Consider the following 23,854-nt stretch of genomic DNA (forward strand, 5'->3'; position numbering starts at 1 on the left):
CTGAGGACCGCATTTCTTAGCTTGACAGTCAACTTAGAGGTTCCAGAATAACAGCGATTACGACTGGAAAACAGGTAAATCTTAGATCTTCTAGTTTAATCAATTCTAAATTCTGCTTTTATGTTACTAGGTTCTAGCTGCATCCCGATTTTGCTCTCAGCGACCAGTGGGTGAGCAACAGGGGAATTCCATGAGTCAGTTGACCGTTAACCGTAGCATGCAGATGCAATGAACCGCTCCATGTTTTGCACAAAGGTGCGGTTTCCTATGGCCTAAGTTGAGCGGTCAGATGCAAAAGAAATTTTTGATTTGCTGTGTTGGGGCGCGGCCTCTTTTAGGAGCTGTCAATGTCATCCTAAAGCGATATACGAAAAGTATTAAGTAAACAAACTAATATCAAATAATTCAATAACTTTATTTTGTGGAAATATATATGAAAAATCAAAATCGCATTTAAAACCTTGGCTAATCTGCATTTTTTTATATTTAAAATTTTTAGTGTTGCAGGACTGAGTTTTTTATTTTTATTCCAGGGTTGTGCAGGTCTTTCAGAACGTATACCGCAAGTATGGAGACTTTGGAGACTGGAGCACAGGCTACTAGGAAATGTATGACGTGGCAAGAAAAATAACAGTGATTTAAACCGCCCGTGGAGTTATTATAATCTTTTATTTTAAACTTTGTTCAAGATTTAAAAAAATTCGAAAAATGTTTAATTAGATTTTTTTTTTAATTTGTTTATCAAAATTTTTAGACTTTCTATTTTAATTTGTGTACACAGTTTTAAAGCCCTTTAAATTTTAGTACAACAAACTTGAAGCGCAATTTGGAAGGAGGTCAAAAATTGTGTGTATTGATAATTTCTTTCCATGACGATGTTTTGCATTTCCTCCGTATAAAAACTAAAAAAATGTCGTGTATTTATATATGAAAAAATGATTAAAAATCAACGAAAATTTCAAGTATTCTTTGCGATATTTTCTTTAGTCGAAATACCTCAAGGTGAAGATAAATTGGTTATGCCCACAAACTTGAACTTGTCTGAAGGCAAAACCAGAGTCACAAGTCGCCCAAGTTAATAATATAAATTATAAATACCAGTTTAGATTAGATTTGCGGGGGTTGGATAAGTCCAAGCACTCAATCTGGAAGCCTATTGTACTACACCCGAATAGATTACAGTAGAGAGAATAGAGAGACAGGATAGATACAGTAAGGATGGTAAGACGGAAATATTCGTTTGAGGTCCCTCTGCCGTGAATCTTTCGATTTGAACTTTATCCGTACTCAGTAGATCGCACTTCAACCGCCTAAGTCTGATTCTAGAAAACGCCGGACAGCTACAGAGAAAAAGCTCTGCAGTGTCTTCGTTTTCACTACAAGATAGGCACATTGGGCCGCCAATGATTCCCATGGTACCCATATGCTGATCACAGGCGTTCTGCCCTATGATTACACCCACCAGTACTCTCAGATCCTTCCTACTAAGGTTTAGGAGAAAAGTCGCTAATTTCCTGTTTGGTTCTTTCACAAAGCACTTGACTATACTAAGAAGTCAATAAGTCATCAATCCATAGTTGAATCCTTGACGAATTTACACCCTGAAAAGGTTTAGGATCGAGTAGTAGGCTTGCAGAGCTTTCATTAGCCAGTTTATCAGTACAGGGAGCGAGTAATGCCACAATTTTCGGCCACCCAAATAAGACGAGCTTTGTTCTGTTTTACAACACTGTTCAGTTTTGTCTACATCCACCGACTAATTTCGAAGAGCAGCCTGGGTTAGCAAGGGCTATTAGTGCAGCTTAACTGCCACTACAAATTCCATCGTAGGAGTACTTTGTCTTCATCTAAGTACTATCCAGATTCGTTACCATCACTGCTTTTGCATCCATCGGTGTAGAAAGCGTACTGCAATCCCGTTATTAAGTTCTCTGGGCTCAACCATTGATCTCTAACGGGGATCAAAACGTCATACTTCCTACCGAAGCTAACGTAAGACACCCGATCGCCCGCTGGCATCGCGAACAGTGTGCACCAACCGCTCCGACAACTGGTGGCATATCTAACTAAAAAACAGTTACTTGTGGCACATAATTGATTATTTTTAGTTAGTTTTACACTGCCCTGTACTTTAATCTTTCTTATCGCTCTTTGATTACATTTCGCCAAAATTTAATTTTTACTAGAGTCATTCAGACATAGTAATGCGCTTTTGCTGATAGTTTTCGAGCGGGTGTATTGGCAGAAGGTTGAAAAAAGGGTGCAAATTTCCATAAAATTCTTTTGAAAATGTCGCAACTCGCAGTACGCGCCCTGAGCCCACAACTCCAGCAAGCTGCTATTACCCAGTTGCACGAGGTGCCTGAACGTGTTGCAGCCGACATAGAGGCGCTACGCACTTGGATCCAACAACAGCCGCATTTGCGTGCACGTGAGGATGATCAATTTCTGCTTAGCTTTCTGCGTGGCTGCAAATACAGTTTGGAAAAGGCAAAACTTAAGATTGATAAATTCTACACATTACGCACAAAATATCCGGAATTCTTTGCCGTCAACGATGTGGACGATGAGAAGCTTCGAAAGCTCATTAATTGCGGGTATGCTACTCTGTCAATCAAGCAGCGTCTGTCAGTCATTTACATTCGTGAAAAATTAAACTATTTGTATTTTTTTCGTAGCATCCTCGTTTATTTGCCAACACCTCTATTTGAGTGTGGGCCACGTATTGCTTATCTGCGCAGTGGCGTTTACTCAGCTGATGAATTTAAAGTAGACGATGTTGCGCGTGCCATGGAGGGCATACAAGAGATTTTACTACTCGAGGATGACTATGCGGTGGTCTATGGTGTGGTTAGTATAGTTGATCTGGAAAAGGCGAGTATGGCACATTTTATGCTAATGACGCCAACCAGTCTGAAAAAGATGGTCGTGTTCTCAGAAGAAGCTTTGCCATTGCGAACAAAGGGGGCGCACTTCATAAATACACAAAGCGGTTTCGAAACGTTCTTCAATTTATTTAAGCCAATGCTGCCGAAGAAGAGCCAAAAGAGGGTAAGTGATTGGTATGCGATGAAGGGAGTGAGTGGAGGGTTGAGTTGTAGTGCTATCTATAAAAAAAGTGAGGAGAGGTTTGAATTCTAATGCAAAAAAGTGAGCTGATGTGATAAATTGTCCAAAACACAGAAACTGTGAAAGAATATTTTAAACTCTTTGGAAGATGAGCTACCTGGCACTCCAATTATTTATTGCATTTTTTTTTCGTGTTAAGAAAAGTTTCCCCCGGAAGCGAACGCTTGTTGTTGTTGCTGTAGCAGTATAAACATTTCCCATACATGCACGGGGAATGCTGCTGGAGTGACAGTCCTTGACCGGATATAAATCCGGGCAGTTCCGGCAACGTAGAACCAACAGCCATGGGAAACCAACGCTTCTTACGTGACGCTGCAGGAAGGGGGATGACATTACCACAATGAGCTAGCTGGTGTATACAAAATCATTGCTGCCCTTGAGAATAGTTTAAAGTTCAACAACAATCAAATTTTCTCACATGCAACTCATCGCTAGTAAGTTTGATGTGTCGCTTTCCGGTTACGCGGCCATCAGTCTACCGCGAGAAGGTGTTCACTATGGCACGGCAGTAGGGGAAAAATCGAATTAGTGTTGCAATGATATACCATAGATGATTAGTGTCTGGATCAGGTCGAACAAGATATATACTGGGTCGAGCATCCTTGGTTAGGTGTTTGGCCGAGGTTTTCCTCCAACTTGGGGTATTCGCCTTAATTTTGTCTTATAAATGAAGTGACCTATTTTTTTTTGCAACTCCGAGCGACAAATGATTTTTATAAGGATTTTTTTAGCATAGCAGAAATGCAAACGGGAGTTTGCCATTACCAGCCAACCGCTATTAGAAACATATTTTTCTTTAATTTGGTGATTGATTTCGACCAGAAATGGTAGGTTTAAGATAGTATAATCTAGGTGGCATGAAACCAGACGTAGACCTTTTAGTCCATAGTGATAGCAGTTGGACTGCGACCCTTGAAGTAAACACTAGGTCACATGGTTGAAGTGCCAGTCCGGCACTCCTCAAGAAGCACTGAAACGCCGTTTTGATAAAACACTAAGTAAGTATAGAATATCAGCGCTCTTTGAGATGTTTTCTAGGTTATCAAATTAGGAGAGCCCCAGCGCTTAAGGGGTCCCGGTGGTCTACAGCTCGAAAATTTAGGATATTTTCAGGCATTTTTTTTTTTACAAAAAAAAATTAAAAAGATTTTTAAATTTTTTAGGCTTTTTATTTAACTTCTTTTACATACATGAAAATGAAAATAGTTCTTTTTATTTCAATAATTTTAAAAATGGCGTTCAAGTTTATATATAAGGTTGTCAAAAAAGTCTTGCGGTATTTTTATTGAATTTTCAATTGTTCATAAAATTGGTTGTATATATGTATATAATTGGCGCGTACACCCTTTTTGGGTGTTTGGCCGAGATCCTCCTCCTATTTGTGGTGTTCGTCTTGATGTTGTTCCACAAATGGAGGGACCTACAGTTTCAAGCCGACTCCGAACGGCAGATATTTTTATGAGGAGTTTTTCATGGCAGAAATACACTCGGAGGTTTGCCATTGCCTGCCGAGGGGCGACCGCTATAAAACATTTTTCTAATAGAAATAATTGATTAATTCTATATAGTACGTGCGATAGTCATTTTAGCTGTGAACAACATATTAAAATTTTAGACGATTCGGTTGAATAGTTCTTTTTTTTTGACAACACCAGGCCGAAAGAAGTAGTTTTGAGATAATTGAGTTTAAAGTTTTGACCATTAATATGCGATCATTGATGCCTTCCAAATTTGGCAGTATATTCTTAAAAGCCTATACTTTCGAAATATCAAAAAAAAACCAATTTTGTGACAATTCTAGACCGCCGGAACCCCTTAAGTCACCACAGAGTAGACACAAGGAGATATCCAAGGTTTACCCTGTTCTTTGCCCATTATACTTCCTACTTATGTGAGTAGGTATGTCATAAGTGATGATTCCCGTTTTGCATACAGGTCTCGCTAGCAAGATGTTGTTAGGCAGATACTGGGTTTTGCTGGTGACCAAATTTGGGTAGGAGAATATTTTCTATGACATAAATTTATGCTGCTTTGCATTACAAAATTACTTTTCCCGAAATATTTCGTACTCATCCCTTTACAATCATTACTTACAATCTACTTTTCTTCGTTCCTTTAAACATCGCTCCCTACTTCACTTTCAGCTCTCTGTGCACGGTAACAATTTGGATAAACTTTACGAACACGTCCCATTGAAATATTTACCCAAAGAATGTGGTGGTGAGAATGGTTCCATTGCGGAGGGCATTGTCGAGCTGAATAAGAAACTTGATGAATACCGAAACTATTTCAAGGAAAATGCACAATATGGCACCGATGAGACACTGCGTGTGGGAGAAACCACGGATTTCGATAATCTCTTCGGAACACAGGGTTCGTTTAGAAAGTTAGAAGTGGATTAAATTATAAACGAAAAAACCATATATATTACATACATACATATATATGTATTCATATGATTGTATGTGCAAATTTATTATATTTCGTTCATATATGCACAGGTATAAAACTAAAGATTAGCTAATTTTAAATGACTATTATTTTGTGGCGATTGAAGCTTATCTGGTAGCCAGGCAATCAATTGTTATTTGATCATAAAATATATGATATGTATGTACATATGTACCTATGTATGAATGGAAAAATTAAAAAAAAATTATTTTTGATAATCAAGACTTTAATTTTCTGTGTTACTAGTCTAAGTGTTTTGTTAAAATAAAATAAAAGATAAGCAACCGGCTTATTTTCATGCTTCTCTGTTTTGATGACATTCTTATCAATTTATCATTCTGCCGAAGGTACGTAACTATAAACTCCAAAAACAAAACAACTTTCAGTGGGTACTCCAGTTGAGCACAAAAAGTTGTGCTTGGCTTCAACAAAAACATTATATTGCACAATATTTTTGCACAAACACAAAGTATGTGCTAGAAATACATGTTGCGCAACTTTGTTGCTAGCAACAAAAGGCTGGTTATAACAGAGAATGTTTATATCATTTGTACTGAAATATTTAACAGTAACATTTACACCTTCTCATTCATTAAAATATTCTGATAGAATTGAGACATTGGCTTGGTGAGTAGTTGTCATTAATGCTAAATTTTGGGAATTTCACTTGTTTACTCTGTTATGTACAACCAAAAGAGAACGAAAGTAATGAAGCTGCTGAAATATAAAAAAAAATCCATGCTTATCATAAGTTGCGGTTAGGGAACAATAAAATTGCAGAAGACGACTGGCTACTTAACGAGCTAAGAACCATATTTTTCGCGATATTGATTCGCTGTACGTATTTGAATATAAATCGAAAAGTTAAGGGAGTTTCATTATGAAACTTGCAACGATTACTGAGCTAATAAAAAAGAAATAAAAAAATCTAAGAGATTTAAAAAAAACAATTATAATAAAATTTTGCTTCCCAAAACATTTTGTTAAAAAAATTTTCACATTTTTTTTTAAATATATAATATTTTATTAAAACAAAAACTGGTAATTTGTTTTTACAAAATTTTTTCTAAAGAACCAAAGATACATAAATTATCAAAAAATCCAAGAGGAAATTTAAAAAAAAAATTATAATATATACAATAAAACAAATTATAATAAAGTTGACAAAATCTTTTTTTATTTTATTTTTTATTTTTAAGGGTGGTTAAATTTCAAGGGCCGATGTTGAATGTGAACCACACCTAAACGTCAAATTTCTTTTCTGCATTTCGTTTCACATTTTTCAATTTCAGACTAATTCAATTTGAACCATGGAAAGATACACAATCGAGCAATGCGTTAAAGTTATTCAGGCTTATTATGAAAACGGGCGTTCAAATCAAAATGCATATCGCGCACTTCGTGAAGAAAATCATCTTCAGTCATGAGGCACATTTTCACCTCAGTGGATTCGTCAATAAGCAGAATTACCGCATTTGGGCGAATGATAATCCAAGAGTGATTGCCGAAACACCAAAGCACCCACAAAGAGTGACTGTTTGTTGCGGTTTATGGGCCGGCGGCATCATTGGGCCGTATTTTTTCCAAAATGAGACCGGTCAGGCAGTTACTGTGAATAGTGTTCGCTATCGTGAGATGATAACGAACTTTTTATGGCCCCAATTGGAAGATATGGATGTGGACGATATGTGGTTTCAACAGGACGGTGCCACTTGTCACACAGCTATCGAAACAATGGCACTTTTGCTCGAAAAATTTGATGACCGAATAATCTCACGTCGCGGCGATGTCAATTGGCTGCCAAGATCATGTGATTTGACACCACCGTTGGACTTCCTTCTTTGGGGTTATTTGAAAGAAAAGGTGTACGTCGATAACAACAATTCAAGAGCTAAAGGATGAGATAATTCGGCACATTAACGGCATAGAACCTCAATTATGCCTCAGCGTCAGGGATAATTTGGACCATCGGATGGAGGTGTGCCGCCTAGGTCGCGCCGGCCATTTTGCCGATATTTTGTTTCATACGTAATTGAGTCACACCAATATTATCATAATGAAGAGAAATTACAATAACTTCCTAAAATATTGTATTTTATTCAAAATCAACAGCGGCCTTTGAAACTTAACCAGCCTTTATAATATATTTCATTAAAAAATACCAGGAAATTTATCTTTTACCACAGTACCAAAGAACCGAAGATACATATTTTAATTACAAAAAAATATTAAAAGAATTAAATTATATATTAATTTAAATTTAATATTAAAACTAAATTATCAAGAAATCTTAGAGGGAACTTTATTCAAAAAATAATAATAATAAATATAATAAATAATATAAAAAAATTATAATAATTTTGACAAAAGTTTTTTCACAAATATTTTTTTTAATAATATATTTCATTTAAAATAAATGGAAATTTTTCTTTTATTAAAATTTAGAAAGAATCGAAAATACAAATTTTAATTTAAAAAGCTGTAATAATAAATAAAAAATTAAATTTAATATTACAATAAAAAGAAATTATGAAAAACTCTAAGAGGAAATTTTCTTCAAAAAAATTGTAATGAAATTTTGCTGTCCAAAAAATTTTAACAAATATTTTCCAAAAATTTTTTTTAAGACAATTAAGACATTCCTCATGTCAGTAACTTTAGCCGCTGTTTGTGCGAGATCCAACATTGCGCTTGCAGTTGCTTCTTCTGGAATAGCAGCCACATTGTTAGAAGGATGCCGTACGGCTCATTCAGCATTAAAATTGCCGTTAAATCTTCAAAAAATTGAAGAACCAACATGTAATATTTCAAAAAACTCAGCAATGGCCAAAGTTTTATCAGCATCGAAAATCATCATCTGGGACGAATGCACATTGGCGCATAAACGTGCATTAGAAGCACTTAACCGAACATTGAAAGATATACGCACATACTTCCGCCAAACACTGCCAGTAATTCCAAGATCAACGGCTGCTGACGAAATAAACGCTTGCCTCAAATCATCGAATCTATGGTATTCCCAAACCTCATTAATAACTACAAAAATAATGTGTGGTTGAGTGAGCGAGCAATTTTAGCGGCTAAGAATAAAGATGTAGATGACCTAAACTACATAATTCAAAATGATATCATTGGAACAATGCTTTCATTCAAATCCATTGACTGTATAACAAATGAAGATGAAGCCACCAACTATCCAATTGAATTTTTAAACTCCTTGGATGTGCCTGGCTTACCCCCGCACAATTTACGACTAAAAGTTGGCTTCGTAGTAATCATGCTTCGAAACATAAGCCCACCAAAACTTTGCAACGGTATGAGTTTGGTGGTAAATAAATTGATGAACAATGTGATTTACGCGACGATACTCAAAGGAAAATTCGAAGGTGAAGAAGTTCTCATTCCGAGGATCCCGACGATCCCAACCGATCTTCTGTTTGAGTTTAAAAGACTTCAATTTCCGATCCGTCTTGCTTTCGCTATAACCATTAACAAATCACAAGGCCAATCCTTGAAAATTTGTGGTCTGAATCTAGAAAATCAATGTTTCTCACATGGTCAATTATATGTGGCATGTTCAAGGGTCGGAAAACCATCTTCGTTGTTTGTTCTTGCAGCTGATAATAAAACAAAAAGTGTCGTGTATCACAAGTTGCTTAACTGAAGAGTGCAATCTATTAAAGCTTCATTGAAATACTTGATTAATAAAAAAATTAACTTAATAAAATCAAAAATCTGCTTTTTTATTCCCTCTAGGGCGGAATAAAGTTCGCGGGTCAGCTAGTAAATAATATAAAAACTTTATAATAATTTTAACAAAAATGAAAAAAAAAAATTTTTACTAACATTTTTTTAATAATATATGTATTTTATTTAAAAAAAACTGGAAAAATCCTAGAAAACACCGAAGATGCATATTTCAGTTCCAAAAACTATACGCCAGAATTTTCAACATGAAATAAATCTCGAAATTATTTTTTTTTTTTTTAATATTTACAGTTATACTTAAGCCTACAAATAAACAAATTTTTTGAAGAATTGACATCACTGGACTGGAGCCACTCATAACGAATTATATGTGTTTTATGTCGTTCGTGATATGTCAACTGCAATCACTTCAAATAAGGTTATTATGTAATAAGAAAGTGTTTGATGAGGTCATTGGGAAGCTCTTAGGGCATCTGTGGTATTTGACTCCTGAGTGGGGACGCTGGGCGTCGATCTCACTGTTTGTTGAATTGAGAAGTAGAATAAAACATTCAGTTCCATGAGAAAAGGCTACATGCCTTCATGCTTGGCTTTAAAAAAAACAATATTCTCAAGCCGAAAGATGAATAAAATTTTTTTGAGAAAGGTTTTGATGAGCTACTAGATCAGAGAAGCATAAAAAAAATTGCATAGAGCCGAAATTCTCTCAACATAAACTTTGAATACAGTCCAGTACTTTTGCAACTTTTTTTAATCCAGTGTAGTAATGCACATGAAATCATTGACTAAGAGCTTTGACTTAAAGCAGCCTTAAAGTCTTTGATTCCTTCACTAAATGCACTGATCTCAATTTAGGCGCTTCTGCTAGTGGCAACCGACCGTTTTGCTTCAAAAAAGTAAAACAATACTGCCTCTTTAGGCAGGTTATAGGGTCATCGCCCGCTTTCGAACATTTTCAGGTAATTTTCAAACAAATTTCAGGTAAAAATTAGCTGTGTGCCGCACAAGAAACAAAGAAAACTGCGAATTTTCGAGGAAAAAGGGGAATATTATGTGTGGCTGGCCACAGAACTGATCTGTAGTAATTCAGTAGTTTGTACCCAGCCTCAGTTCCTAATTCTAAGGTATTATTTTACTGATCCTATGGAGGAAAGAGCACTAAATACCACACGTTGGTTTTAACGTTTTTGTATTATATTATTTGAACATTTCTAAACACCGAATTTCTAGAATGACTATTGTAGAACATGTCCTGTGAAGGAACAAACGCTGTATTGAATACATACTTTCCTTCATGTCAGCATTTTATTTTAGAAATAAGGATCGAATCTGCGGCCACTGCATAATTTGTTTTAGAGAGACTTTACTGCACTTAGAGTGCAATTCAAATTAATGGAACTCCGCCTTAGTGAGCGTCTACTGTATTTGAGTTCTGCTAAGAGCCCATCAAGATGAAGGTAATTTAGTCCATTAAAGTTCCAAAGTTTATCAATAAATATCTACTGTTTTAAATAACTTTTTATAATCAATACAGCGATATCAAGCAATCAATTTGTATTGAATTTTGATAAAACATCTAATCATTTTCGTACGAATCCTTTGTCGCTTTCGTTAACTTTTGCAATTTAGTTTGCTTTCAAGTTCATTGCCGAGCAGTTCTAATACTTGCTCAACTACGCTAACTAATCTCGCACACCCAACCACGTCATGGCACAGCTCAATGTACGCCCCATCAGCAAAGAGCTGCAACAGATCGCCATTAAGCAGCTGAATGAAGTGCCCGAACGCATAGGCGCCGACATTGAAGCACTGCGCACCTGGATTCAACAACAGCCGCATTTGCGTGCACGTGACGATGATCAGTTTCTGTTGAGCTTTTTGCGAGGCTGCAAATTCAGTTTGGAAAAGGCAAAAAGCAAGATCGATAAATTCTATACATTACGCACAAAATATCCGGAATTCTTTGGTGCCTACGATGCGGATGAGGCGATCGTTAGAGCGCTCATCAATGCTGGGTAAGCAGCGCAAATAGCGTAAGAAGTATATTGAAATATATTTTTTATTTTTTATTTTAATTTTCGAAACATGTAGCTTAATTTTATTGCTGCCAACGCCATTGAATGAAAGTGGGCCACGTATTATACTTATCCACCAGGGTGGGCTGCCCGCTGACAAATATACGTTTGAGCAGTTCTCTCGCGCCGTTAGTCACTTACAAGAAATCATAATACGTGACGACGACTATGCCATCATATCCGGCATGATTTCGATTATTGATGTTGAGGATTGTACGCCCGCACATGTCATGCAAATGACGCCGAGCATTATGAAGAAAATGTCCATACATGCGGAGGAGGCGGTGCCGTTGCGTCCGCAACAACAGCATTTCATACATATCCCAAGTGGTTTTGAGGCGTTTTTCAATTTAATGAAGCCACTGATGACCAAAAAACAACAGGAGCGAGTAAATTGAGAATGAAATTGAAAATAAATTTTATATTAAATTTCTAAATTTGATAATTGTCCGTACACTTTTCAGATTTCAGTGCACGCCGACAAATTGGATAGATTTTACGATCACGTTCCTCAGCGTTATTTGCCAGTCGAATATGGAGGCGATAATGGCACCATAAAAGATATTATAGATTACACAAATAAACAGTTAGACGAGTATCGTGAATATTTTAAGGAAAATGTGAACTATGGCACCGATGAGAGTTTACGTATGGGTAAGCCCATCGATTTTGATAATTTGTTCGGAGTGGAAGGTTCTTTCAGAAAATTGGAAGTAGACTAGTAGCGTTAAATTTTGTATGAATTGTTATTAGAACATGGTTTAATATATTGTAAAGATCTACATAGAAAAAAATATATAATATATATACTAGGTTGTTCAATAAGTTTTGCGGTTCGATAAGAAAAACACAATTTTATGGTTTGAAATACACTTTAATATTTAGTGGAGGCTCCCTGAGCATCAATGCTCTAGTTCCAGTGAGACTCCAATTTATGAATTCCATCCCTGAAATGAGAGTATGGATGGGCTGCAAAATACGCTTCCACAGTTGTTATGGCCTCATTTAAAGAAAAACGCTTTTCACGCATTAATTTTTTTAGGTCTGGAAACAGAGGGTAGTCTGGGGAATATGGCGGATGGCCAACAATTCGAATTTTAATTCATAGATCTTGTGACGCGACACATTGTCCTAATGAAAAATAGTTTTTTTACTTTTGCAAACTGAGTATTTTTTCACGAATTTTTTCCTTCAGCTGGTTTAAAAGGTTACAATAATATACAGAATTTATTATATTACCAGTTTGCAGGTAATCTACAAACAAAATTCCTTTTGCATCCCAAAAAACTGAAGCTTACACCTTCTTGGCCGATTTTTGGACACAAACTCGTTTCGGAGCCGAAGCACCGGGCTCACACCACTCTTTTGCCTCTTATTTTGATTTAGGATTATCGTGGCGATCCTTCTGGTGATCACAAAATCTACTTTAGCCTTTCGAAAACGCTCTAAATGTTGCTGTGGAAGTCTCATTTAAATGTTTTTTTTGTTCCACTGTTATCGAATGCCGCAAACGTTGAGCGCACAGCTTTCTGAAACTGAATACTTCAGTCAAAATATTGCTTTCACAGCACAATGAGATGCCTAGAGTGGTAGCCTAGACCAACAACAACGTTTTGTACATAAGAATGTGTGGACGAAAGATTATAGAAAAGAAAGGGACGAACTGTGTTGAACAGCCGACATGCAGTTGAAGTTAGAAGTATTTTGTACTGGCATCTAAATGTACACGGCGAAAAAAAAAAACAAATCAGCTGGTCTAGCTGAAGGGACTCCCTTCCTCGCACCTGGACCTCGACGGTGGCGGTTGGGTGGCTTGCGTGCATCTGTGAAAGGCTGAGCTGTGCCAACGGAGTGCTTAGGTACTCGAAAAGGGTTACCCATGTTGGAGAGGTCAGCCTGGAGATGCCAGACAAAGACAGGTACGAGTCCGTCTGTGTTTTGAAACCAAAATCTTTGCCTCACCGAACAACTTTTCCGTAGGTCATCAACGTCCGTAAATCCAGAAGCGTCTGTCTCCAAATAAGCTGCTTCTCAACACAATATTATATTACCAAGCCTTTCACTGAATTTTAACAAACGTATAATTTCTATTCCTCAAAGCAACCGCCCTCAAACCAATTCTGTCCTACCGATGCGGTATACGGCGTTGGAAAACTGTACAGCAGCAAGCACAATTGACCGCACGGTATGAGCGACTTTCTCATTGTAAGCTTCGTCGTCTGAGCTTCATGGCTATATCACAAAGCAATGAAATTCAAATAAATTTTGCTGCGACCTTTAAAAAATCATTAATTGCTATCAAAGCGGAAGTTTGCGCAATGGAAAGATGCGCTCACTTTAACCTTGAACGCACAACAGAAGCATAGTCACTCTTACTGAGAGTCAGACAGCAATCAAGGCTTTCATCTCTCTCCGGGTTACATTATAACTGACGCTGGAATGTCTTGATAAGCTTATGATTTCTTACGCCAGAATAGTGAGGTACGTATTCTATGGTTTCCAGGGCATATAAAAATTAAGAGTAACGAAATGACAGATAAATTAGTCACGAAAGAGCGGCCCACATTTATAGGCCCAGAGTTATTTTGTGACCTAGGAAAGTGTAACTTTTCCTTTCTTATTCCGGAAGTAGAGAAAAGCCAAAGAAGATGAAACAGGGACAATCTACCGGGCTTCAAATCGCAATCAAAATCAATGATAGATAGCTTTAACCAAAACGAATTTACAAATTGTATTGATCGCCTGCCATCATAACAGGATTGGGGCTAAAATGGAGTCCGCAAGGAAGCAGAAGTCGCGGTCGCTCAAAAAACACTTGGAGACTATCAACACTACGCGAACCTGCAGCAGTCAATAAAATGTGGGGCAAGGCAAAAATAACTGCCTGGGCTCTCAGATGAAAAAGTCTTATAGCCCAAGAAGAGCAAAACAAGGAAGATTGATTGAATTAATAAGAATATTTTTTTATTTAGAATAATTACAGGAATTTAACAGGGCATTATCGATTAAAATTAAACGTATGCTAGAACCCAAGTATACATTATTAGTATAAGGCGGTTATGCGACCAATTTTAACGTATGGCTCGGTTGTTTGATGGAAAGCTCTAGAGAGAGAATACAACATCAAATTACTTGGGCAAAGTACAAAGATCAGCGTGCAATAACAGTCGGTGCAATCAGACCATGTCCTAGGGAGGCTCTGAACGCACTGACACACGTTATTCCGATAGATCTACATATCAAGAAGATGGCAACCATGAGTGCATTTAGGTTAAATGAAGCGGGTCGCTGGAAGACAAAACTTTATGGCCATGTCATTCTATTACAGCGACAAACCCAGTATACCTCGAAGAGGACTGACTACATCGTCCCGACGGTAACATTCAATAGAAATTTCGCCACTCTCTTTCCATGTAGGAAAGAATGGAATAAGGGATTCTCACTAAACAACTTCGACACTACAGTCGATACAGATGGCAGTAAAATGAATTGTGGTGTTGGAGCTGGTATATATTCTCATAGACTTAGAACTGAAAAATTTGTGCGTCTCCCTAATACTTGCAGTGTCTTTCAGGCGGAAGTACTGGCAATTGGAGAAGCTTGTAGATTACTAATCGCAGATCCCTCTCTTAAGGGTAATATCGCTATTCTTTCGGGTAGCCAAGTTGCGATCCAGGCACTGGATTCGGCGACAACAACCTCTAAACTGGTGGAACAAAGTAGGACTAGCCTTACCACCTTAAGCGAAAACCATAAAGTAACCTTAATCTGGGTCCCGGGTCACCGGAACATTGAAGGTAACGAAAAAGCAGATGAACTGACACGAGGGGGATCTGTCATGACTAACGATCTGGTGGAATCGGTATTCACACCAATACAATTTCCCTAAAATACCTCCGAATCGCGGATTGTAGATGGAGAGACCAGACGAAATGCAAAATTAGCAGAACGTTATGGCCCACCTACAACCTTAAGCAGTCGTCAGCATTGGTAAACATGAAACGATGGGATGCCTAGAGGCTAACGGCACTCATAACCGGCTTTTGGTCTGTGAGAGAACCAGCAGCCAAAATGGGCATCCCTCACAACGCATACTGCCATAGCTGCAAACAACCGGAGAAAAACGAAACAATCTTCCATTTCTTCTGTGAATGCCCTAGCCTATGGAAGGACAGAATGTTAACCCAGGGAAAACCGCTGTTCGGCATAGATGTCAACGACCTGATAAGGTTCCTGAGCCGCACAGACTGGATATAGTCATGCTGCAAATAACTGGTAAACAAGTTGGTAACGGGGATGTGGCAACAAAATGGTGCGGAAACGCTAGTTGGATTCTGGACGAATCACTACTTAAACCAACCAACCAACTATCGATTGAATTATCATCTTATTAAACTGCGAATGGAACTTGCGTTGTCGAACATAACTAATACCATATTTTTGAGCAGCTACCGCTTACGGCCCTCGTGTGAGTACCTGTATTTCCTTTTCCGAAACTCAAATTTCCGTTGCGAAGTCCATGCCAGAAAGGGCTTAAAGAAATGCTTCAAAGCGTAGAATAAATGTTGACAAAAACAAAGGTATTGCATATAGAGGTGAGGAGAGTACTTCGAAGGCTTCAAAATATTATATTTTTTGATGATTAAATTCTATTGTTCTATTGGTTCCATTGTCAAATTCCGATTAGAATTTTTTGCTGAGTAATTATTGTTATTCTACCATTTTTACTATTTTAAATTAGATGAAATATATTTATTTAATCAACATATCTTTTTTTGTTTTGTAAAAGTTCATTGAATTGTCTTTTTTTTTAATTTTTTTAAATTCCTATCAATATCGTTTTTCTTTCTTGTTCTCTTTCGCTGAAATCCTTATATTACCCTTATCTTATCATTTGGCTGATATTGCAAGACAACGAACGGCACGGAATAAATACAGTGACGGATGAGAAAAAGTAACGGCGTCCAGACGGCTGGTTTTGTACTGAGCGCTATTATACAATAATTTTTTTTTGTTTTTTTTTTGTTTTTTTGGTGTAGTCATAGACTGTGCTAATCGTCATATGTCTCCTAAGAGAACTGAGGTTTAGTCATAGAAAACTTCGCAGGCGCACAACGCACAGAAGTGAAAATTCAGTGAGACGGTTTGTGGAGACATTTGACTTGACTTGAGACGGTTCGCAAATGTCGTTTATTTTTCGGTCCACATAATGGATCTTCTTTAGAAAAGGTATTTAGAAGACGATGGCTAAATGAAAAATATAATAATTTAATTTGGCTGAGAATTCATGGGTGACGCTTTAACGCCCCATGCATCCACCACAAGTCACTGCTTGATGCACGTTCTGGTTTGGGAGAGTAATTATTGGGCTGCTCTTCATCGTGAATACTAAAATTTAGATGTAATGCAAAACTTTCTCAAAAGAACTAATGAGTCTAGTCAGATATTAGTTTTCAAAATTTGAAAATGTGCTATCTGAATGGAACATCTTTGATAAGATTCGATGCAGTTCTTATATGTTGTTATCAGTTTATTTTTTATGACAGAATTGGATCTTTTAAGCCCATATAACCACATATGAATATAATCGTAAATTAGGTCCACTTAACTACAACGAGGTGAGAGGAGGTCATGCTAGGGGCAATTATGAAAATATGTACATTAGGGTGCTTTACCAAAAAGAGATTTCATTGAGATTTATATATTTTAAGACTTCCACCAAACTATTTGGAAAAATATTAAGATTTACGTGAGCTGGATCCGTTTCCAGGTACCTTCAAAGATCGCAGATTTTATAAATGAAACTAGTTTCAAAAACATTTTTTTCTAAAAAATCACCTCAGGTGGGATCACAAAGGACTAATTTCTTGATTTTCGTTCAAGTGTTACCTCTCTATGGGCAACCATTTTAACCTAACCACCTCAGACGAGAGAAGAGTTTTAGCATAAAAGATTTGCAAACAAATTTAAAAAAAATTATCAGCGGAATCAAAGTAATAAGATTTTTTATGCAATTTTTTACTTTTTTTGGAAGTTATTTTTAAAGAAAACTTAAATAACTTAGCAAAATCGGAACCAATTTGGACGCCTAAGGTAACATCGGAAAGCTATTTTGTTATACTGTGCAGAAAACCTACCTACTTACTCACGTTTTAATCTTTTTTTTCGTATTTATTACTATTGTGATTTTGTTGATAAAATTTTTAAATAATAATCACTCCTGTAGGCATTTGCCAGAGGCTGAGCCACCTGCCAGGCGAGTCAAGAGACAACTGTTCGCCTACACTGACGAGATCCAGTACTAGACATTACTGCAGTTACTGGACCGGACAGTATACCGATAGTCTATTCTACGTTGCCAGCACCACACGTATTCATATCTAGTCAAGGAGTGATAGAATTCAGCAGCATTCCCGGTGAAATGTTTATGCTGCTTTAACAATAATATTAAACGATATTCATTGGGAGTCTCTCACCACCTTCCTAAGCTCCCGACCCCTGAATACCGTCATCAGAGTTCAGCCACCACCCATCGCAGACGAAGCGCTTCAGCTGTCTCGTGAGACCCGCTCAATTACGTTTTGCATATTGTAGTAGGTTAAACAACTACTTATCCAGAATCGACTTCGACATACTCCAGCATGGGCCCAGGTATGTCGCACGATACTTTTCATAAGCTGTATCCCCTTTACCTCGAGACCCAACTCATCAAAACAGCTTGTTTCCTGGGCCTACCGTTAGATGAGCTAGACGATGACTATCGGTGACTACACTGCACTGGCAGGGCTTGATGATTTAGACTTTACATACCCTCACAAACAAAAGTCCAAAAGTGTGATAACACACGATTTTTGTCGCCAGCCCACTGGTCCGAGACAAGAGATAAATTGCTCACTGAAACGATGACGCAGTAAATCTATTGTTTCACGAGGTGTAGAGTAAGTAACGCCATCTTGTTAGAACCAAATGTTGTGAGGATCACGGTCCTCAATTTCTGACATCCGGCATCAAAATCTCGTTTATCGTGGCGCGATAGCGTTCACCATTCACAGTTACATTGGCGGTAGCCTCTCCTTGAAGAAATATAGGCCGATGAACTCTCCAGCCCATAGGCCGCCCCAAATAGTTATTTTCAATGGATGTAATGGCTGTTCTTCAATGGCTTCGGGTTGCTCTTCAGCCCGAATAAGACAATTTTGCTTATAGACGTAGCGACTAAACCAAAAATGATCCTCATCGCTGAATACCATAAGTTGGGCCTAAGCGCACGATGAACACTTTTCATAGAGCGTCAATTTTCGTAAAGCATTTGTACGATTTGTAAACGTTGTGGAGGGGTAAGTCTTTCCACGATGAAATGCCAAAGAATACTGAAAAAAATAAGGATTTAGTTTGACAGCACTCCCGCTTGATCTGTCAAAAAGCCGCTATTGGAAACAGTACCTCCAATCTAATCACCCTTTATGTATAATCTATATTATATACTATATACATCCTTTATTGGATATTTTGCCTAGCTCCTCCTCCTATTTGCGGCGTGCGTCTGGATGTTGTTCCACAATTGGAGAGACCTACAGTTTTAAACCGACTCCGAAGGGCAAGTGATTTTTTATGAGCAGCTTTTTTTAGCAGCTTTTGGGAGGTTTGCCATTACCATTTATTAGAAAAATTTGGCATGACACGGAGATTCGAACCGGTGCATTTGAACTGTAAAATTGATTTCTGATTATTTAAAAAAGCATTCGTAATAACTTAACTTCTTATGAAACACCCAGTAATTGTAAAGATTACAAAAAAGCTTGCAATTTTTTTTTTTTTTTTTTTTTTGATTTAATACAACCTAAGTACTTACGCAAACCAACAAAACAACTACAGTCACATTTAGCACTTTGCTCGCATTATCTTTTGGTGTAATAATAATCATAAAAACTAATGAGACTAATATTAAATTAAACGACCCAACGATCAGCATTGGATGGCTTAAGTTCGATGAAAAAGCAACCTTCCGGTGAATGCTCACACTTTTTAATGCTATTTATAAATAAATTCAAATAACTATTACGCGCATTTAAGCCACACCAGCAGTCAGCGGACTACCGCAGTTAGGCGTAGTTAATAGTTTACTCTTCATCTAAAGGGCCCCTATCAACGACAAATGGCATTGCCCAATATACGTCCACTACCGGAGCACCTACAAAAGGTGGCGATCGAGGAGTTGAATGAAAAACCTGAGCGATTAGCGGAGGATCTGCAGGCGCTGAAGAGCTGGGCCGTGAAGGAGCCACATTTGAATGTGCGACTCAACGATCAGCTCCTGGTAGGATTCTTACGTGGCTGTAAATTCAGCTTAGAGAAGGCAAAGTCAAAGCTCGATTGGTTTTATACGTTGAAGACCAAGTATCCAGATTTTTACACCATTCCCGATGTGACCGATCCGAGTGTGGAGGAGCGCTTGAGATTTGGGTAAAGAGATGAGATTTTTTTTTTTTTTGAAAACAGAAAAGATTCCTAAAATGTATTGTTTATTCCAGTTCGGGTTCGTTGTTGCCCACACCCCTACATGAGACCGGTCCGCGCATAATGTTCATACGCGCCGGCAATTACCCAGCCGATAAATATACCTTCAAAGAAATAATGGCAGTGGCGCATGCGCTACAAGAATTGTGGGTGCTCGAAGATGACTATGCGACTGTGAATGGTTTTATTGATGTACTGGATATATCCCGTCTAACGGCAGCACATTTTGCACAGCATACGCCGAGTATTGTGAAAAAAATGCTAGTTTTTGCCGAGAAAGGTCTGCCCCTGCGGCAACGTGCCACTCATTTCATTAACATACCGGCGGGTTTCGACAAAGTATTCAATGTCTTGAAGCCGCTAATGCCAGCCAAGCAGCAGGAGCGTGTGAGTATAAAGTGAAGACGAAAACGAAAATATTATTTTACCAAAAAAACAAATGAAAATTTATTAAATTAAATTTAAAAAAATTCCACCAACAGCTTTATTTGCATGGCAACAACTTGGAGTCACTGTACGCACATATCCCCCAAAAATATTTGCCCATAGAGTATGGCGGTGAAAATGGTTCTCTTGAAGAGATTACAGAAGCCTCAACGAAATTTTTCCTGGATAGACGTGATTACTTAGAGGAAGATCAAAAATATCGGAACAATGAAAAGTTGCGTGTCGGCAAGCAGCCGGACTTTGACAGTATATTTGGCATGGAAGGCTCATTTCGAAAACTGGATGTGGATTAAGCAAAGGAAAACTACATGCGCTGAAGGGAAGAGGGCGAAGGGTGCTTTTATCTTTTTTTGTAATTATTATTTTTTTTGTAGTTACTATGTTGTTTTTTTTTTGTAATTATTTTTTTCGGGTTTAATATTGGAAATACATTGCATTAAAGGCAAGTAAAGATTAGTGAACTCGTTTGATTCGAAGATGAAAGCAGACACTTTTTTGACAACTTTTCGAGCAAGACATGTTTCGTGATTTTCGCTAAGATGGAAAAAGAGCAGTATCGGTTGGTTTCGCTTTTAGTTTTTGGATGGAAACAAATGCGAGGAGATAAAAGCAAAGTTGGATGCTGTCTATGGTGACGCTTCGCCATCTATGATCACCGTTAGATATTATTAGATTCAACGACTTTAAACGTGGGCGAACATCCGTTTATGATGAGCAGCAACCAGGACGCCCGGCAGAGATGCTTACCGAGGAAATCATTCAAAAAGTCCGCGACATGATTTTCGCTGATCGACAAACGAAAGTGCGCGAAGTAACAGAGTCCATTGGTATGTCGACCGGAACGGCAATTAATATTTTGGCGATGAAAAAATTGTCGGTCCAATAGCTCACAAGCAACAACAAGCGGATGCGGCTGTTAACTTTGAAGCAGTGTTTGGGGCAATTTAAGCGAGATCCGAAGGAATTTTTACGTCGAGTTCCCACCGTTGATGAAACCTGGATAGACGTGAAACCTGGATTTATTATTACACACCAAAAACTAAGCAACAATCAAAACAATAGATTTCTCCCGGTGAATCTGCTCGAAAGAAGGCGAAGACAGGCCCATCGGCCGGAAAGCTCATAGCGACGATTTTTTAGGATGGATTTTTTTAGAAAAGGAAGAACGATCACAGGGTAATACTTCAGTGAGTTATTGGACCTCTTTCACAAAAAAATTCATCTGGAGTTGTCGCCACCTAACTGCCACCGTATTCACCGATCTGGCTGCCTGCAACTTTTTCTTTTTCCCTAACATGACGAAATGGCTCGCGGCAAAAAAATTTAATTCAAACGAGGAAGCCATCGAAGAGATAGTGGCGTATTTTGGAGAGTTCGACAAATCCTATTTTTTGGAGGGGTTCAAAAATGGCCGGAGCGTTGGGAGAAGAATAACTTTCTAAAGGGGAATATGTTGAAAAATAGTTTTTTTTTTAAATAGTGTCTTCATTTCTAACACGGGTACTTATTGTACCCCCCTTGTATTTGATAATTTTTCTCCGCAAATTTTAGCCATCGTATTCCATGCCTCTTTTTAAAGTTTGCTACCCAGCCATTGCCAGCGTTGAAGCCTTCAGACTTTTCCTGGAAGAACCACGCCCTCTGACGATCTTTTCTTCAAACCTCCCCTAGATTTGGTTGGTAAACAGAATGCAGACAAAATTGTTGCTCGGCTTAATGCAGGTGTTGAACATTCTGCCTTAACACTCGCTCTGGGTCCAACTAATCCTTTTGACTTTTGTTTGAATGAACCATAATCATATTTTAAGGGGTTATTTAGTATATTACTATAATTCCAGCTAGACATGAGTGAGTTGACAATATACCGGGTCGGAAAAACTATTACAGTTCTTTACTGTTGGTTCAAAGCTTCACGATAAAGTTGGCTTTGGGGTCTACTGTAAAAAGCCAAAGGTAAACGTTTCGGCTCGCCTTCCTAATCATTGTAGCGTATTTCAGACTGAAATTCTGATGGTCTGAAGCTGATGGTTAGGCAAAAATGTGACTACCTTTAGAGAAATCTATATTTACTTCGGTTGCAAACCGGCGACTAAATCTCTTGTTGGGGTTGTCACTAATTCCATCATTGCTCGCAAATGCCGGGCATCTCTTAACGAAATGGCGGAATATTTCCGCATCCATTTGATATGGGTGTCAGACCGTAGTGACATACCAGGGAATTGTACGGCAGACGAATTAGCGAGAGAGGACACTACCAGTTGCCCCCCCTCTTATTTATGGAGATTGTAGGTAAACCCCTCTCAACTTACAAACTGAGTGGTACAAGTAGCCACTTCAGTCAACTCGAGATGGGTTGATAGTCTGACATGTAACACTACAAAATGAATTTGGCCAAAATGGGACATCAGGCGCTCAAAAGCGCTACTTAATCGCCCAATCGTCTTTATGTCTCCGATAGGACGGCATACTCAAAGATTGAATGTACCTCATTTCGACTATTGCAGAAGTTGCAAGAATGGATAGGAGGAAGCATCCCTCAGAAATCTTCTCTGTGTCACTGTCCTACGTGGCATGCCACTAGGTTTAGATACTTTGGCTCATCGTTCTTGAATGATATGAGTGTCAGCCAGTTCAATAGGTTTGCACTTAAAGCAAAATGGTTTAACGAGGAGCAGCAGGTAAACCGATGACAATATACGATGAGGCGTTCCTCCTTGGAGTGTTTGAGAGAAAAATTCTGCGGAAGACTTTTGAACTTCTGCGCGTTGGCGACGGCGAGTATCGTAGGCGATGGAACAATGAGCTGTTAGAGTTTTACGGCGACATAGACATTGAGCAGCGAATAAAAATCCAGCGGCTTCGTTGACTGGGTCATGTCGTCCGAATGCATGCACACGCTCTGGCCCTGAAAGTATTCGATGAGCAAAAGAAGACCTTCTCTGAAGAAGAAAACGCATGCAAACTTCTACTGTGGTATCACAATGGATCGACAACGGCCTGAATGAGTTTGTTTAAAGACCAACTGCCGCTTCTACCTACCTCCCTACACCCCTTTCCCTCTGGTTCCATCCTGTTGAAACTGCATGCTCCCAGGGTCTATCGTTAGATGAGATAGACGACGACGGTTGATGGTTTCACTGTGCTAGGCAGGGTTTCATAAACTGCTGCCATATATACTTTTACTATACACTTATTCTTTCCGCTCCATAGCGAAGCATAGGGCCACAACTGCCTCAATAACAACAGCTATAAAGTCGATTGAAACCTTTCAAGACTAGGATGCATTGTCTTACAAATAATTATTATATTATTTCTGTTTAGGAACTCGAAAGTTTATGGTATTTACTGGAGGTTTGCCCGGGGCGAACACCATTATGTTTTTCCATCATTTTCTTATTTGAGTTTCAAAGTAGACGTCGACTCTACAACCTTTGTATTATTAACCAATTTGTCATGTACCCTTCACTGACTTAAAATTAATTAGCAGATAGAGAAAGCATTTCAGAATTAAAGAGGCATAGAAAATG

At 38.1% G+C, this 23,854-nt stretch overlaps 3 protein-coding genes across 3 annotated transcripts; all 3 read left to right on the forward strand.

Moving 5' to 3' along the window:
- The first annotated feature begins 2,289 nt into the window (after positions 1-2,289).
- On the forward strand, positions 2,290-5,531 carry LOC129246039 (alpha-tocopherol transfer protein-like). Its single transcript, XM_054884547.1, has 3 exons — positions 2,290-2,597; positions 2,679-3,051; positions 5,274-5,531. The coding sequence occupies exons 1-3, from the start codon at positions 2,290-2,292 to the stop codon at positions 5,529-5,531; spliced, it is 939 nt and encodes a 312-aa protein (XP_054740522.1).
- A 5,403-nt stretch (positions 5,532-10,934) lies between these two features.
- On the forward strand, positions 10,935-12,085 carry LOC129245650 (retinaldehyde-binding protein 1-like). Its single transcript, XM_054883959.1, has 3 exons — positions 10,935-11,303; positions 11,380-11,752; positions 11,828-12,085. Exons 1-3 carry the CDS (start codon positions 10,996-10,998, stop codon positions 12,083-12,085), a joined length of 939 nt encoding a protein of 312 aa, XP_054739934.1. The 5' UTR covers positions 10,935-10,995.
- A 7,324-nt stretch (positions 12,086-19,409) lies between these two features.
- Positions 19,410-20,783, forward strand: LOC129243809 (alpha-tocopherol transfer protein-like). The gene is made up of 3 exons (XM_054881135.1): positions 19,410-19,826; positions 19,895-20,267; positions 20,363-20,783. Exons 1-3 carry the CDS (start codon positions 19,519-19,521, stop codon positions 20,618-20,620), a joined length of 939 nt encoding a protein of 312 aa, XP_054737110.1. The 5' UTR covers positions 19,410-19,518; the 3' UTR covers positions 20,621-20,783.
- Positions 20,784-23,854: the final 3,071 nt, after the last annotated feature.

Source organism: Anastrepha obliqua, chromosome 4, assembly GCF_027943255.1.
Source record: "Anastrepha obliqua isolate idAnaObli1 chromosome 4, idAnaObli1_1.0, whole genome shotgun sequence".
Taxonomy (NCBI): Eukaryota; Metazoa; Arthropoda; class Insecta; order Diptera; family Tephritidae; genus Anastrepha; species Anastrepha obliqua.

Coding starts and splice junctions, on each gene's coding strand:
- LOC129246039 (XM_054884547.1), top strand. CDS start 2,290: ATGTCGCAACTCGCAGTACGCGCCCTGAGCCCACAACTCCAGCAAGCT. Junction 2,598..2,678: donor CGAAAGCTCATTAATTGCGG/GTATGCTACTCT, acceptor TTTTTTTCGTAG/CATCCTCGTTTATTTGCCAA. Junction 3,052..5,273: donor CGAAGAAGAGCCAAAAGAGG/GTAAGTGATTGG, acceptor CTTCACTTTCAG/CTCTCTGTGCACGGTAACAA.
- LOC129245650 (XM_054883959.1), top strand. CDS start 10,996: ATGGCACAGCTCAATGTACGCCCCATCAGCAAAGAGCTGCAACAGATC. Junction 11,304..11,379: donor AGAGCGCTCATCAATGCTGG/GTAAGCAGCGCA, acceptor CGAAACATGTAG/CTTAATTTTATTGCTGCCAA. Junction 11,753..11,827: donor CCAAAAAACAACAGGAGCGA/GTAAATTGAGAA, acceptor TACACTTTTCAG/ATTTCAGTGCACGCCGACAA.
- LOC129243809 (XM_054881135.1), top strand. CDS start 19,519: ATGGCATTGCCCAATATACGTCCACTACCGGAGCACCTACAAAAGGTG. Junction 19,827..19,894: donor GAGGAGCGCTTGAGATTTGG/GTAAAGAGATGA, acceptor TGTTTATTCCAG/TTCGGGTTCGTTGTTGCCCA. Junction 20,268..20,362: donor CAGCCAAGCAGCAGGAGCGT/GTGAGTATAAAG, acceptor TTCCACCAACAG/CTTTATTTGCATGGCAACAA.